The 16,117-nt window shown below is 37.0% G+C and overlaps 1 protein-coding gene across 3 annotated transcripts in view; it reads right to left on the reverse strand.

Moving 5' to 3' along the window:
* LOC114663496 (tubulin polymerization-promoting protein-like) overlaps positions 1–16,117 on the reverse strand; it is a 41,073-nt gene that overhangs the window by 1,374 nt on the left and 23,582 nt on the right. For all 3 annotated transcript variants that reach the window (XM_028817260.2, XM_028817261.2, XM_028817259.2), the window contains exons 2-3: positions 14,226–14,462; positions 5,394–5,547 (exon numbers count right to left, since the gene is read on the reverse strand). In XM_028817260.2, coding sequence (XP_028673093.1) covers positions 5,394–5,547; positions 14,226–14,462 — 391 coding nt within the window. The remainder of the gene's footprint in view (positions 1–5,393; positions 5,548–14,225; positions 14,463–16,117) is intronic.

Here is a 16,117-nt window from a genome sequence, read left to right on the forward strand (position 1 = left end):
GGAACAAATCCCCAGACAGGGTGCCAGCCCACCTACCCACACACCAAGGGACAATTTAGGATCGCCAATGCACCTAATCTGTATGTCTTCAGACAGTGGGAGGAAACCCACACAGACACGGGGAGAACATGCAAACTCCACGCAGGGAGGACCCGGGAAGCAAACCCAGGTCTCCTTACTGCGAGGCAGCAGCGCTACCAATGTGCCACCCCTATAAAGAGGGCTGACCATTAATTAGCACTTTAACAGGTGAATTATCAAAGCGACACAAGGTCACTAACAGAGTTCAAAGGAAGGTGTATAATTGGTGGCCAAATTTTAGGTGTATCAGTCACAAACCTGCAAAATTATCTCATGTGTCCAAGATAACACTATCAAAAATGAGGACTGCAAATGCAAAGCATAAACAATCTGCATCGCCAAAGAGAAAGAGCGGCTATAAGTAGATGATCACCAACAGTTCACAGAAACAGTTCACAAAAATTCACAGAATTTTTGCTAAATGCTACAAAAATCAACATTAAAAATGAAACTGAATCATGCCCCTCCGACCCATTTTCAACAAACAATTAAACATTGTGAACTTCAAAAATCTAGAATTTACAGCAGTGCCGCCTTTCTGAAACAGTTTGTATGGAAGGCCATTGCACGAAGGCCAATGATCTGGTGTAAGGAGCAAAGAAGCAGGGCCCATCTTTCAGTCTATTTCCCATATCAAATCAAATTTTATTTGTTACATACAAAGTATCTATCTATCTATCTATAAATACAGTACAATATGTAGCAAAATGCTTAGTTGCTCAACTCCAATGACTGTCCATATCTCTCTATTATAAAAAAAATCTTGGAAGGAGACGATACGTGATCTTCTCGGAAGACAATTTGACGTCCTGCGAGAAACACTTTAACGTCACGCGAGACAAGGCAGTGAGACAAAAGGACAGCTGCTGTACAGGCTTTTAAATGATCGACACACAGCGCGACAAACAGAACATGCAGCTCGGCAGCAGCAGCAGCAGAAAGACAGCAGCGGATCAGACCACATCTCCTTACCGTGCGTTCAGCCCCCCCTTGACAATGCGAGCGGCACAGACACAAAGTGGCTGGAGTGTAGCACACCCAACATGACTTTATAAAATATCAAAAATTTTAAATGTGTGATAAATAAGAACTAAAAGATAACTCAAAAGACTCAATGCAAGAGAGTTAACAAAAGGGTATCATGTATTTCTAGACACTTTCCTTATTCAAGTTGCATATGGACTGTGGACAGGGGCGCCTCCTCAGTCTTTCTGAACCTGACTTTAGGCAGCGGTAGCGTTTACTGATTTTCTTTGCTATGGTTTGACTCTGCTTGGTGTAAATACCCTGGAAGTTACAGAGTCCCCACCCAGTGATGAGTTCGGCTGACCGCACCACTCTCTGCAGAGCCTTGCAGTACTGAGTGGGAGAAGTTTAAGTTGAGATATAACTAAAGGATGCTTTCAATCCACAATGGCTATTGCCAGCTGTTGAATATGGTGGGCTGTCATCTCATGGGACGCAATAGATCTGATAATTGCTCGGCGTGGTCATATAATTGCCAAGGAAAATGAAGCCCTTTTACAGAACCAAGTATTTGGAGAAATATTTCAGATAAAATTAAATAAATATGCAAATAAATAAAAGTCCTGTGAAACGTGACAACAAATAACAACAACATGAAATACATATACTTGTGGGTTGAAATAATTAAATGTGCCATGAAATATATTTTTGTTGCATATTTCTTTATATATTTATTTCTTCATTAATTTATTTCAGTGGCACATCATGAAATAAACAACAAGAAATAAGCTCTGCAGTTTCACTTGTCAAAGTTAAGATTGAGGATTCTAACGAGTCCTGTGTTTTGACTGGTGAATTGCCCATAGAGTGGACTTTTGCGCTTTGCTTGACTTGGAAATCCTGTGGCAAGAAAAAATTGCCCCAAAATTGCTTTGTAAAGCAGCTACTTTATTTAAAGAAACTTCAAATTTATCATCATCTGAATTGCCTGCATTAAATGTGGCTCTCGATGACTAAAGGTTTATGTCCACTCTAGTGAAAATTCACCAATCAAAAAACAGTACTCTTGTTAGAGCCCACCTTCTAGAGAAAGTGACAATTTTTAAGTACAAGGCTTATTTCATGTTGAATATGCGTCACAGAAATAAATACATGAAGAAATAAATAAATACATAAAAAAAATACGCAACAAAAATATACTTTGTGAAGCATTTATATATTCTCACATTTCATGATGTTATTCTATATTTATTGTCACATATCACAGTACTTTTATTTATTTGTTTAATAGTATTTCGAGATATTCTTCCATACAGATGCAGCTTATGATACAAACACTATTCCCTAGTGATGTTCCCCTAATACATAATGATAATAATGCCTCTGTGCTATCTGCTAAACTAATTCATACCTGGAGGAATTCAAGTGCCTTCAATGGCCTTCACAATCACCAGATCTAAACACCATTACACCTTTACAGAAAGTTGTGGAACAGCGCATAAACAGGTCTTTCACTCCCTTTGCCCCTCAAAGAACTGCAGACCCTTTCTCTTGAATAGTCTAATATCCCACCACACAGTACAGGTATAGGACATCTAAGATGGACTGAAGTCACTCTGAAAGCAAAGGGTGGCCCTATTCTTCATCAGGTCCTTGATATTAATATACTATATTGTTGAGTGCTTGATTATTTTATCCCTCCCTATAGCTTTATAATGTTTTAAATCGTTTTAAAAGTAAACTTTACATTAATCTACAGTTAACTGCAGCTTTATTTTTTTTTACATGAACAAGCTTTAGAAAAATATACCAGTGTTGGACTTGCCATATTATGCCATCAGACAGTGATGCAGATATAATGGCTTCCACACGCAAATCTGAATTCCGTTATAAAACAAACATTTTTTAATCTCAGTCTTAGAGAAAATTCTTTCCAGTGTCACAACTGCACAAAAATAGAGAAGCTTGGTGTAGGTGTGTGTCATAGACAAGACAGCTGCACTGCAGATGTTGTGCAGCCCAGAATAGTTTCTACCTTTTAGGAAAATGCTTCACACCCTGAAATTAATGTTCTGCTTTAAAGCAAAAGAAAAACGCAAACTGGCCCAAGACTGCTATGCTCCACACTTTTAGCCTCCACAAAGTCAAATGTCCATAAACATAGTAACACTTATGAATGTAGTCTTTATTCTAAATGAGGTCTGAGGGAATGTATTGTATTTTCTTTTTTTCTGCTTGAATGAAACACAGTTGGCTTTGTCTTTTTTAATAAGCAATTCTTCTTCATGGACTGCTGCCATGGTTGTAATGAGACAATAGCAGTGATTAAAAAACAGGCACAAAAAAAAAAAAAAAAGTACAGCTGATATGTTGATAAAAACATGTGGGTTATTTCAGGAATTTTCAAGGTCATGTGAGAAAAATTTGGCTGAATATGCACAGAAAGTTTGACATAGTAATTTACTAGAACAACAAACAGCACCGTTCCTTGGAATACACCACCTCAGTCTTGGTGTCTGAGCAAAGGTCAAATATGCTGATGATCCTAACAGCCCTATACATGTTGTGTATTAAGACAAGTGAATTAATCAAAAGTCACACTCGTAATGATGAATAAAAGCCAAGGACTTGCTTGAAAGTATCCAAACTCAACAACAGAATTAAAGTGAAATTGTTACACAGATGTCTGAAAAAATGTTATTTTAAAATAAGATCACTACTATCCATATGAGTAAAGGAGAAATTACAAAAACGTGAAAGAGATTTGTATTTCAGACACAAAAGTGAACTTTTACACTGAGTTCCTGTGGGGGTGCCACCAGGGAGGAGATCTGGATGGAGATAGACTCATGGGAGCTGTTGTTTCTACAGGCAATCCAGTATGGACACTGGGTTAAGGAGGATCGCAGGAATCATCGGATATTGGGGTTCTTTCATCGGATTGGCTGACCCAGCACTGACTCAGCTGTGGAATGGCCAATAGAGGGAGGCAGCTTGATGGCCGAGGTCTCCAGGACTCTGTACAAATCGGAATCTTATTATGTGATATCATCTACTCTTGAATTCTGCTCTGTACCTGTAATATTTTTATTTTACTATTGTATTGAGGATACTTTTGTTCTGTTCTGTGTATTGTATTATATTGACCCCCTTTTTTTTGACACCCACTGCATGCCCAACCTACCCGGAAAGGGGTCTCTCTTTGAACTGCCTTTCCCAAGGTTTCTTCCATTTTTTACCCTACAAGGTTATTTTTTGGAAGTTTTTCCTTGTCTTCGTAGAGAATCAAGGCTGGGGGGCTGTCAAAAGGCAGGGCTTGTTAAAGCCCATTGCGGCACTCCTTGTGTGATTTTGGGCTATACAAAAATAAATTTATTGTATTGTATTGTATTGTATTGAAACACCTAGCACATGTACAAAGTATTACAAAAAGTATCTGCTAATTCTAAAGAATTACCCATGGCAGTGAACATTGGCCCGAAGTAGTGGAGGTATTATTTTGGAAAAACGTTGCACATCTTCAAGAATTCTTTGCTATGGTGTGATTACGAGTATAATTGTTGCGAGTTGTGCTTATTGCCAGCAGCAGCAATGTTGACAAGGAGTTACCAGAAAAATGTATTTTACCAACCCAGTTAAGGTCTCACGAAAAATAGTAGATTTTTCTTTTTACTTATTTTTCTATCCCTGGCAATATTTGAATTTGGCTCAATAGCAACCTCTAAAGACAACAACTGATGTATGTAATGCTGGACATACTTACCATACTCATAAAGGAGTAGATAAGCTGATTTGTGTTTTCTGTCAAATAAAATTATGTATTTTAACACTTTCTTATTTATCATGATACCAGAGAGTGTACACATGTTGCACATTGGTTGGATATGCAAGTAAGAATTTCACTGTACTCTGCACACTACTGCTATTTTATGAAGTACATGAATTTGCTTGGTATGTACAGTTAGATTGGGTTCATTTTATACAAACAAACTACTGAAAAATATAATTGTGTGAAAATCAATAGTAACCAGAGCAAGCAAATCACTTGTTCACTGCTGTTTGGCTACATTTTAAGATAAAATCAGCATCCCAACCCTCTTAAGACTGTAAAGTACAAAATCTGTTGACCCAAAAAATGAAGTGTAGTCACCCTGACAACTATGAATATGTGAATACTACCAATATCCTGGGATTGTTAATCAGAAATATGTCCAGTGAATTCTATTGGATTCCTGGGATAGTAAATTCCTACATCCCAGATTGTCCAGAAATGTTCTGGATTTTATATGTGAAAAAGTGGTTACAATGATTCATTTGTAATCATCAAAAAAGTCTGCATTGTGTACCGTTATTCCAGATACAACAGGTCCTTTTCCTTCAATCATCTTATAAACCTGCTGTACAGCTTCTTCTCCAGTTTTTTCTTTAAAGCGCTTTTCTGCAAGTTCTTGTAGAGCTTCCTTGAACTGTTCATATGTGATTGTTCGACCAGATTTGTTCCTAAAACATAAACATAGAAAAATAACTCATAGCCATATGATAAATATTTAAGTCAGAATTACATTTTGAAAATAAAAACTCAAACATAATTTGGCACATAGAGAGAATGTAACTTTCCAACTACAAGTATTTGTAAGTTATAAGCTTCAATACAGAAAACCTAAATAACTGTAGAAATTCTACAGGGAAAACCTACTTCTATTCTAGTTTGTCCCCAAAAGGTACAATTTCCTTCCTCTACCATCACCCAGCCCAAGACAGGCCCTTGACCAAACTCGCTCTAGTGGCTCTTCTGCACAGCTCTTGTGTCCTTCTTTGCCTTCTCATTTTCTCCTCTCCCTTTGTCTTTTCAGACATTCCATTTAAACAAGGCACCCTGTGCAGCAGAGCCCAGTCCGACTCTACTTTGTCACACTAAGGGCTTTAAACATTATAACGAGCTACACCTGTTGAAATTTCACAGTTTGCCTTCAACTTTTTTTATTGTTCAATGTAATTCAAAATTACAGAAAGATTAACAGTATTATAGAAACTGCTTTGTGTCTTTAATAATTTCTATGTTTAGAACTGATCATATGACAAATGTTCAGTGACATCCTGTATAAGAATAATGTGAGTATCATTGAATAAAAACAAATCAGTGGAAGAGTTTAATGCACAAACAAGAGATTAGTGTAAATAAAAAAAAAAGTTGCAATCATGCTATCCCCTCATTTTGTAATTATTGTATAAAATAGACAAGAAACCTGATGCAGTTTTAGAAAGGGGTGATCACATTATCTGACATATGAACCTCCTGCTTCTCTTAAGATCATAAAAGACAAGTGTTTAAAGAAGGTATCAGCTGCTTTAAATGCATCTTGGATTTTCAACTGCTATACAGATGCCACCATTATTTTGAAATGTGACCATTTTTAACCTCAATGTAGTAAAACCATGTGAACCTTGATAGCCTTTTCTTTAGTGTGTGTGTGTGTGTATTTCAGTGGCAGACCAAAAAAGGACATTAATATTAATTGCTGGCACATTGTTTTACTTTTCAGTTATTTAAAGTTTCAGATAAAGTATATCTTTTAACTAGCAATGTTGTTGCCAAGGAAACAGGAATCCACACATAGCAACTTAAAACAAACATGCTGCATGTTGTCATGGTGACCAATTTTCTAAACATTGTCCAAAGTCTGTTGTCACCCAAGACTGCATGCTGCCATGGTAACATGCCAACATAAACAGCAAACGTTTAATTGCATTTTTGTAAAGCATTTTTTAACATCTTCATTAATTCCAAGGGTAGTCACAAACAGAAGTGTCTTGCATGGCAAATATTCACATATTGACAAAAAATGGCAGAACACAACATTACTTCATTTCTCCTTTTTATTCTTTTTATATTTATATAGCGCTTTTCTCACTTCTTAAAGTGCTCCACGCAGGGAGGACCCAGGATGCGAACCCATGGTCTCCTTATTGTGCCCCGGTTCTCAAAGCATTTCCCTGTAGAGGTTATGCTTTATACATTTGAAAACTGCCCTTAATATTGGTCATTTCTTCATGGTGGTCACTAGACAGCTAAAAGGCACTAGTGCACATATGTCACACCCCGGTCCTAAAGGTCTTGAAGGTCTGAGAAGTATTAAACTGTTCCGGGCCACAAAACATGATGATGGTGCTCTGAGAAAAAGACAATCAGCACTTTGGGAAATGTCTGGTGTACCACAATGAGGGCACTAAGAAGCCATAGTATTAAATAACGTCTTTCATTAACAGCAGGAAATAGCTTAAAATTAAGAAGATGACTGAAGCAAAAATGGAGATCGAGACTGCCGAGTTAGCTGGTCATCTGTTCAATATGTATGTCATTATTTAAAGCAGGGGTGAGCAGCATCACTCCTGGAGGGCCACAGTGGCTACAGGTTTTTGTTCCAACCCAGCTGCTTAATTTGAAACCAATCCTCACCAATAACAGATCCATGGCTTCTTGGAACTTCAAGTCCATAATATCAGTTCATTCTTATATCATAGATTTTTTCCTTTCGAAGTGTATCACCCAAATGATCTGAAGCCTAAAACGAATGAGTAATTTTCAGCTCTTCACTTTCTCCTCTTTAGTTTCCTTCTGAGTACTTTATTAAGCCAAATAGTGCATGATGAATAAACACAGGTGTAAATGGAAACAAGCTAGATGGAGAATTACTGGTTGTTTTGTTATTTGCATCTTATTGCTAATAAGGAGCAATAAATAACTGACTGTGTGAATGCATCTGTTTAAGGCTAAACATAAGTGATTAAGTGTTTGGAATCTTAACAAAACAGAAAACTAAAACATGTCACTCGAGTAATAAGTGCTTTATTAGCAATAGCTGACTTCTTCTTAAGCAACTGGACTGGAACAAAAACCTGTAGCCACCGAGGCCCTCCAGGACCAACACTGCTCACCACCTATTTAAATCTTAAAAAGCTGGTAAATTAAAATTAATGCAAAATTATCAGTTCCTTCAGCAACAGAAAATGGCTGCTAATTAAAAATGTACCTGCAGCAACTTCAGGTTTTGGATTTTGGCACCCCTGAAGTAGTGGCACCTTCAGCCATATTGTACCAGATTAGCTGAGCATTGAGTACTCCAGGTTCTAAAACCCTATACTAGAGTCCAGTTATGAGATTACAACATCTGACCCTTAGGAACCACATTACCTCATTTCTATACACATGATTCAACAGTGATTGATTTGTAAAATAGTCCTTTATAGTTTTTGTCCAACTGAGCAATTATTGCTAAGCATATCAGTACTTTTAAGATAAAATGCAAGTCCTAAATACAACCAAATGTGCAAAAGGAGTGTCAATGCCAAGTCATCTGCTCTGAAGTAAAATAATACTATTAAGTCTTTCAAGGATTAGATCATAATAGAGAAACAAAAGGAGATGATTTCTAAAAATAAAGTATTAACAAAGAAAAATAAAACTAGTAAAGAGAGAATTCAGAACCACTTTGAAATTTGTAAGTGGCATGGCCAAAACTACAACCTGCATCTTGCAAGGCATTACAGACAGAAATTCTTTGTATAAAACAAATGGGCATTGTCACTCTCAAGCAAACTAACCAGAATGCCTCAGGTTTGACATAGTAATGCCAGTTTATGACAATGTGTAATTGTCCCTTTTGTGATTGTGTTTTAAAGGCTTTACTGCATCATCTCTATTTATATAGTTTGTTTTTTTTCCTTGGTGGTCTGTTTAAAAGTCATTGATTTATATCCTTTGCTCTGGGTACACCACAAGATGATGCCAGATGTGCCTAAAGTGACTCTGAAAGATTGTCACTCATTACTATATTCACTCATTGATTGGCAGCAGTTTGCATGGTTAAATATAATGTCCTTACAAAATGGTAAAGTCATCCATACTTGCCCAACAGATATCAGGTACCTGACTGCTGTCATGCCAACATTGCTACCCAATACCAAGAACTCATACAAACAAGTGGGAAATACATGAACTAACACAAAAGGCACCCAAGTAAGTGCCGTCACCCACTAAGTTGCCAAATATGTTTTATTTTCTTAATTTATTAAGCTGATCAGAAGTCCAGTAATAATTTGAAGAATGAAGGAGGAGAAACATCCTCAGAAGAAAGGTACTGTTAGTTTAGTGTCCATTCCCCAATCAAGTCAAGTAATGGGATGACTCAAAAGATGGACATATAAAATTCTGACCTGTAAAATGGCATCTTGCACTTTAATGAGCCTAGCTCTCTGAAATTGTTTGGCAAGGGAAGCACTACTCACCATCCAATTCTGGAATTCTGGTATGTTCCTTCTTGTTTACATTACTTTACAGATTTATTTTTCTCTCCTTTATATACTACACTCTGTTAACTGAAATAAGCATACCGGATGTGGGATTATGTCATTAAAGGTCCTAACTATTGCCATGTATCATTGCATTGTTGCCCTGTGCTGTTTTTGCGAGGATCTTTCAATTTAAAACCTTATGTCACACCTTTAGCATTCAGTAGCTCTGAAAGATTGTTGATTTAAATGGATAACAAATGGGATGAAAAGCAAACAGCAGAAATGAAGAAAATGAATTTGAATTGGTCATCTCAGGGCAGGCATGGACTGGGGACAAGCAAACAAAACTCTAATTAAAAATACAAGTTCATAAATACAAAGAATGAAGTTCAAAGAGGCACACCAGTATGAGTGGCTGAAAAAGAAAGCAACATAAAAACAATCAGATATGAAGCAATTCTTACTTAAGTATTTGATTAATTACTAACTGGCTGCATGTGAAAAAGAAATGAAGAATCTGCTCCAACCAGCTAGAGCTGTTATAAAGGCAAAACACCTGTCATTTAGTTAAGGAAAGACCATTCACACAAAGTCCACTGATTGAACACTGTCCCCATTTCTGGTTGCAGGAGGACAAGGATAAAAAGAAACGTCAAGCTAATGCAAAATCAACACAAATCACCAATTAGAAACAAAGCAACACTTTTCTAAATATACCACTGAGGAAATCAATAACAAGCAGCTAAAGTTGCCGTAAGAGGAGAAAAAATGACAACAAGACATGACCTTGGCAGATAAAAATGAACAGATTCTCAAGTCAGTGGCCATGGAGTAAACGATGCAACAGTGTCTGTCAGTGTTTAAAGGCTACATCAATAATTACTTTTACTAATGCTATTTTACTAAGATTTTCAGAAATCTGATAAATTAATATGGCTCTGAGGCTAAGGATCTGTGCTGTCATCCACAAGGTTGCCGGTTTGAATCCCCGTCACTGCCAAAAGAGATCCTACTCTGCTGGGCCCTTGAGCAAGACCCTTAACCTATGCTTACTCCAGGGGCGCTGTACAATGGCTGACCCTGCGCTCTGACCCCAAGGGGTATGAGAAAACTAACAAATTCCTAATACAAGAAATTGTATAAGGTGAAATAAATAACAGAAAAAAAAAATCTAATAAATTAATATGTCTTCTAATGGTGGAATGTGTTCTGATATTTTTCAAGTGGAAGTTTCAAGGTTAAGGCTGTTGAACTCATTAGTCATGGCAAAAGAGAGTGGTGACATTTATATATTGATTAGCACATGCAAGTTAAGACTTTTACTGTATTCTGAACACAAGATAATAATGACCCAATCATCAACCTATGATCCTATCAGCAATCTTTAAAAAACTGATACAACAATACCATATATTATCTTTTTCATTTTTCACATTAAACTCCCATTCCTTTCACAAGAAAGGATAACTTAAAAAAGAATTTATCAGGAAAAACAAGCAAGTGAGAAAAAAACTCTGCAGGAATCAAAAATTCACTGGTTTGGACATGTGGCGTGTCGGCAGTAAGAATATGTGGACCAATGATATACCTGGAGAGAGAAGAAGAGGAAGGCCAAGAAAAAGATGAAGGGGTGCAATTAAGACTGAGATAGGTGATTAAGGGTTTGAAGAGACTGAGGCAGTAGATAGAACTGAAAGGAGGATGATGATCCACTGTGGTGACACCAACAGTGTATTGAGTTAAAAACTGAAAGGAGAACAGCAGCTGAATTTTCTTGTTGAATGCTATGTCACAAAAAGCCAGTTGTAGTCTTGAGTGTACTCTACATATAAATATGCTTGCAGCTCGGTACTGTTGGCTGGAAAAAAAAGTTTGTAAATAATAATAAAGGAAATCTGAATGTGAATTATACAGTTAAGTGAAGTATTGAAATGGCGCCTCCAGAGAAGTGCTTGTTGGTAAACAGTGAGGAAAAGAAATAAACGGTACAAAACTGAAATTAATCAACTTTTAAGTATACTGAGAGCAAAAATCCACAGATGTCTCGTTGCAGTTCCATCACTGCAGGACAACATATTGGTGGGCTGCTCTTACAATCTGAGATAAAATAACACTGCACAATTAAATGTGAGCCTTATGAAACAAGTGACAAAATTCTTTAATTAACAAAGGGATTCAAAACATGACCAGAATCCCATCCATTTTTATTCCTAAATGGCTAAGGGGAATTGTTCAGTATTTTAACATATAGGCCCTCCTTATACTTGGTTGATGTCCTTTGCTAGCATGACTATTTTGAATAAGATACACTAAAATGAGTAGCAGATAATCAGGATATACATTTAGAATGTATAAATTTACAACAAAAAGAACAGGAAGTAGTGTCAGGTTAACATCGGAAAGGGCAAAGACAAGACTAATAAGCAAACCTCTTAACAAAAATTAAACATTTTTGCATTCTTTCCTTTTTTTTTCTCTGACTGTTTATAGGTGTGCCCCTTCCTGTAGTATTTTATTTCTCTTGAGTTACTTCTCCAGTGACCACTTCCATTAGGTTCCTAGATCTGGAATGCTAAGTTGCTGGCCTTGGAATTTTCACAGTGAAGGATTTAAATCCCACTTTTGACTCACTGTGTAATGTTGAGCATGTGTGCCAGGGTTGCCAATGTCTTGTTCCTTGTTGAAAGTATAATTGTTTTACATTCCATTGCTCAAGTACACCATTTTAAGATTAGATCTTTCAAATGCTGTACCTCACAACTTGAACATATAAAAGTGAATATACACATTTTAGTGGATATTTGATAGGTGTATCTATCTCACCTATGTCTCAACCTGTATTTTCTAATTAAGCATGACATAGCCTATCCAGACAGCATTATGTGTTAGGCAAGATGTAGTATGCACACCCAAACTCATTTTTGGCCAATTTAGAGTTGCCAGTTAATCCAGAATACATGTTTGCAGGTCCTGGAGCCTGACATAATGATTTTTTACAATGGTCACAAAATAGTGGCACAAGTGAAAAAGTCTAAAGATAGTCAAATTGGGCAACTAAGCAACTGCATTTCTGTGGTGTTGGGGAGGAAACCCACATGAAGAATGTGCAGAAATCACACAGAAGCCATTACAAGTATGGAGTGAGCAACAAGATTACCAATCACAGAGTGGAGGACCAATACTCTTATTCAAAATGTTTCACAGTGCTAAATGTTTCAACATGATCAATGAAATGTGTGGTGTATTTCAGCGCCTTATTACGTCTATATTTTTAAAGTACAGTCTCCAATTGTGTGTTTAATTCTCATGAGCAACTTTGGGCACAAAGATACTTCTCACTACAAGCTTAAGTTCAGAGTAATGGTAAGAAATACTACATTGTGATCTATTAATAAAGAAACTGTATCACACAGATGGTGGTGTAGTGGTTAGCATGTTTGCCCTTCTACCAAGCACTCTGATTTTGATTCCTGCTGTTACTTTTCCCCTTGCTGTTTTTTTTGACACTCTTAGTTGGGTTATTTATTATAATTTGGGGTCGCAAGTGTCATCTCTCACTATTAAACCATTATTACAATCTGTCCTGATCTATTCCTTTGTTATATTTAAACCTGCAATACAAATAGCATCTGGTCTTGCACCCCCTGGAAAGTGGCAGGGGCAGCTCAGGGTCAAAGTGAGTAGTTGTAACTGCACAGATTACTCAGATTTCATTAACATACTATATCTAGACTAAACAATATCACTTTTTTCTCCTACTTTAAATTTTCATGCCTCCCCAAATGGACCACATAAGTCCATAGACAGCAAGTACAGTTTGGTGTTCTTTGCACTAGAAGGGAAAACCAAGAAATACTTTATGCAAATAAGCTTTAGAATACTAACAATAGCTGTGCATTAAATGCGGTATGTTTTAAGGGCAATAATGTTTGGTAATATAAAATTTGCAATTACCTTTTTACTTTGTAGTTTTTCACCCAGGTAAGACTGCAACTTTACAATAGCTTAAGGGCATGGCACAGTGGTTAACATTGCTGCTTTATAGCTCTAGGAGTCTTACACTGGGCACTCTTTCTTGAGGAGTTTGCACATTCAACATGTCTTTTCATGTGTGTTTTCTTCAGATGATTTGTAATCATCCCAAAGACATTCAGGTTAGGTTGATTGGTACCTTTAAATTGGCCCAGTGAATGTGAGTGAGTTTTGGAAAGGATTGGCACTCTGTTTAGATTAGGTGTCAGTCTTGCACTTCATGTTGTCAGAATAAGGTTTGATCTGTTACTGTGACAGTGAGATTCAAAGAGGGTCAATTAAATTTAGTAACATGAAAGTGGCTGCACTGTAAGTGTATTTTAAAATAATATCACAAATGCACCTTTCTTTGAATAATAATACATTGAAAATCAAAACAGTATCTGTAACAGAAGAAAAATGAAGGGCATGGTTTTCTTGTCCCCTATTTTGACCATTAATTTTACTGAAGGAGTGAAAATATGTTTTAAAAAAAACATAGCTGGGGCAGAATGGTGGTGCAGCGGCACCAGTGCTGCCTTGCAGTAAGGAGATCGAGGTTCACATCCCTGTTGCTCCCTGCATGGAGCTTGTATAGCATGCCAGTGTCTGCATGGGTTTCCTCTCACCATCAAAAGACATGCAGATTAGATGAATTGGTGTTGCTAAATTGGCCCTAGTGTGTGTGTTCATCCTGTGATGCACTGGTGCCCTGGCCAGGTGTTGTTACTGCCTTATGCCCAATAATTGCCAAGGTAGACTCCAGTTGCCCTGTGACCCTGCCCTGGATACAGGTTACGAAAATGGGTGGGTGGGTAATATAGTTTTTTGATGAGGAAAGGCCTAATTGCAGACAGCAAGAACAATTTGCTTACTTTACTTTGGAGAAGACAATGTCTACATCTGTTATAGTGACATTTTTTCCATCAATAATGCCACAATCTTTGCAAAGTTTTGACCAGTTCTTCCCATTCAATTCTCTTCCTGTTGCTCGGGTGTCCCCATGAACTGCAAATTTTCGGAAGGCTTCTTCTAACTCTCCAATCTCATTAGAGACAGACCCTGCTTCACTTGTCCCATTAGAGTCTGGGGTTTTGTTTTCAGCCATTGCCCTATAAACACAAAAAATACAGCAAAGTATTACAAAACAATCATAATGTATAGCATGGTTAATTTAACAGCAAAGACAACATTTGTAAGCTGTTGTTAGTTTATTTTAATGTATGCAAGAGTGTTTCCCCACACAAAGACTTAAAACACATGATGCCATTGATTGAGTTAGCACATCATCCTTCTTCACCAGCAACAGGTCCCATTCACCATCACTCAAGTAGTATTAGAACCAAAAAAAAAACATTGTATTGTTTTCAGAACTTTCTAAATGTCACAATTGTGCATAGCAGATTATGAAATTGTGTCTACAAAAAACAAGTTTTCAGTTATGTAAAAGATGTAGTGCTTGTCCTCCAGCTCTGTGTAATTCTTTGTTTAGCATATAATAGTCAATATTCAAAGAACAAGCTCACATATATTTTGTGTAAATTTGTAAATACAGCAAAAAATTGAGCATTTAAACAATACTTCAGAGTATTATTTATTAATCACTACAATCTGTCATTATATTTTATGTTATTATCAGTATTACATGCTTTAACATCCATCCATCCATCCATTATCCAACCTGCTATATCCTAACACAGGGTCATGGGGGTCTGCTGGAGCCAATCCCAGCCAACACAGGGCGCAAGGCAGGGACAAATCCCGGGCAGGGCGCCCGCCCACCGCAGCATGCTTTAACAACAAATTTAAAAATATCCAGACAGGGCAAAATGGACTAAACAAAAGGCAAAGATAGAACTGTTAAGTCACAACAGATGAATTAGAGCATATTTCCCAATTACACAACTAAAACTCTCTCTGACTTTTCTGGTCCTTAACTACATACACATTTGTCTATACTGTGTCTTTAAACAGATTTCATGACAGGCCCACAATTTTTCTTAGGACTGCAGGTGACATTCCTGTTACTGAGCATCACAACTCAAGCCATTACCACTCAATCATGACAGACTGTAAGGCAATGAGTGAATACCTATGGAGCTACACACAAGTCTAATTGTTACGAGACATGTAGTGTGTCTTAGCGATTATTGTAAGTAGTCAAAAAGACTGGGTGAGAAGACTTTTAAAGAGTAAACAAAATTAAAGGGGTAAGAATCAAATGCAACATGAACGTCAGAAACTAAAATACAAATCCTAAACCTTGGGCCTACTTGAGAAAGTAAGTTTACTACACTAGTGAAACAAGACAGTTTGTATCCATTGAGGGATAGTATATAGTATAGGTATCATGTTTTTACAATGTCATTTTCCGTGATATCACCATTGTGACAACAAGAGTCACGTGATGCATTTCCAGAAGCATTTTGATAAGCAAAATGGAGAAAAAAAGTAAACTTTTATAAACAACATCAAAATGAATAATGACTCACAAGAATGGAATCCTTGGGTTAAAAAAACCCAAAAAACAACTTATATGTATAATAAATACTTTGTACTACAGCAGTGAGGTCAGGGAAGTGACTGGACAGGCAAGGGGTCATTGGTGAAAGAGATGGATCAGCATGGCAGAAAAGGAAAATACTGGAAAAAAGTAGCAACTTTTGTTTGAGGATGCAGGAAAGATGCCAATCAGCAAGAACCAAAAACTTGAAGTAGGTCCAATGTGGTCAGTGTCATGTATTTAAAGCAGGTTCTTTAACAGTTA

Source organism: Erpetoichthys calabaricus, chromosome 13 (genome assembly GCF_900747795.2).
Source record: "Erpetoichthys calabaricus chromosome 13, fErpCal1.3, whole genome shotgun sequence".
NCBI lineage: Eukaryota > Metazoa > Chordata > Cladistia > Polypteriformes > Polypteridae > Erpetoichthys > Erpetoichthys calabaricus.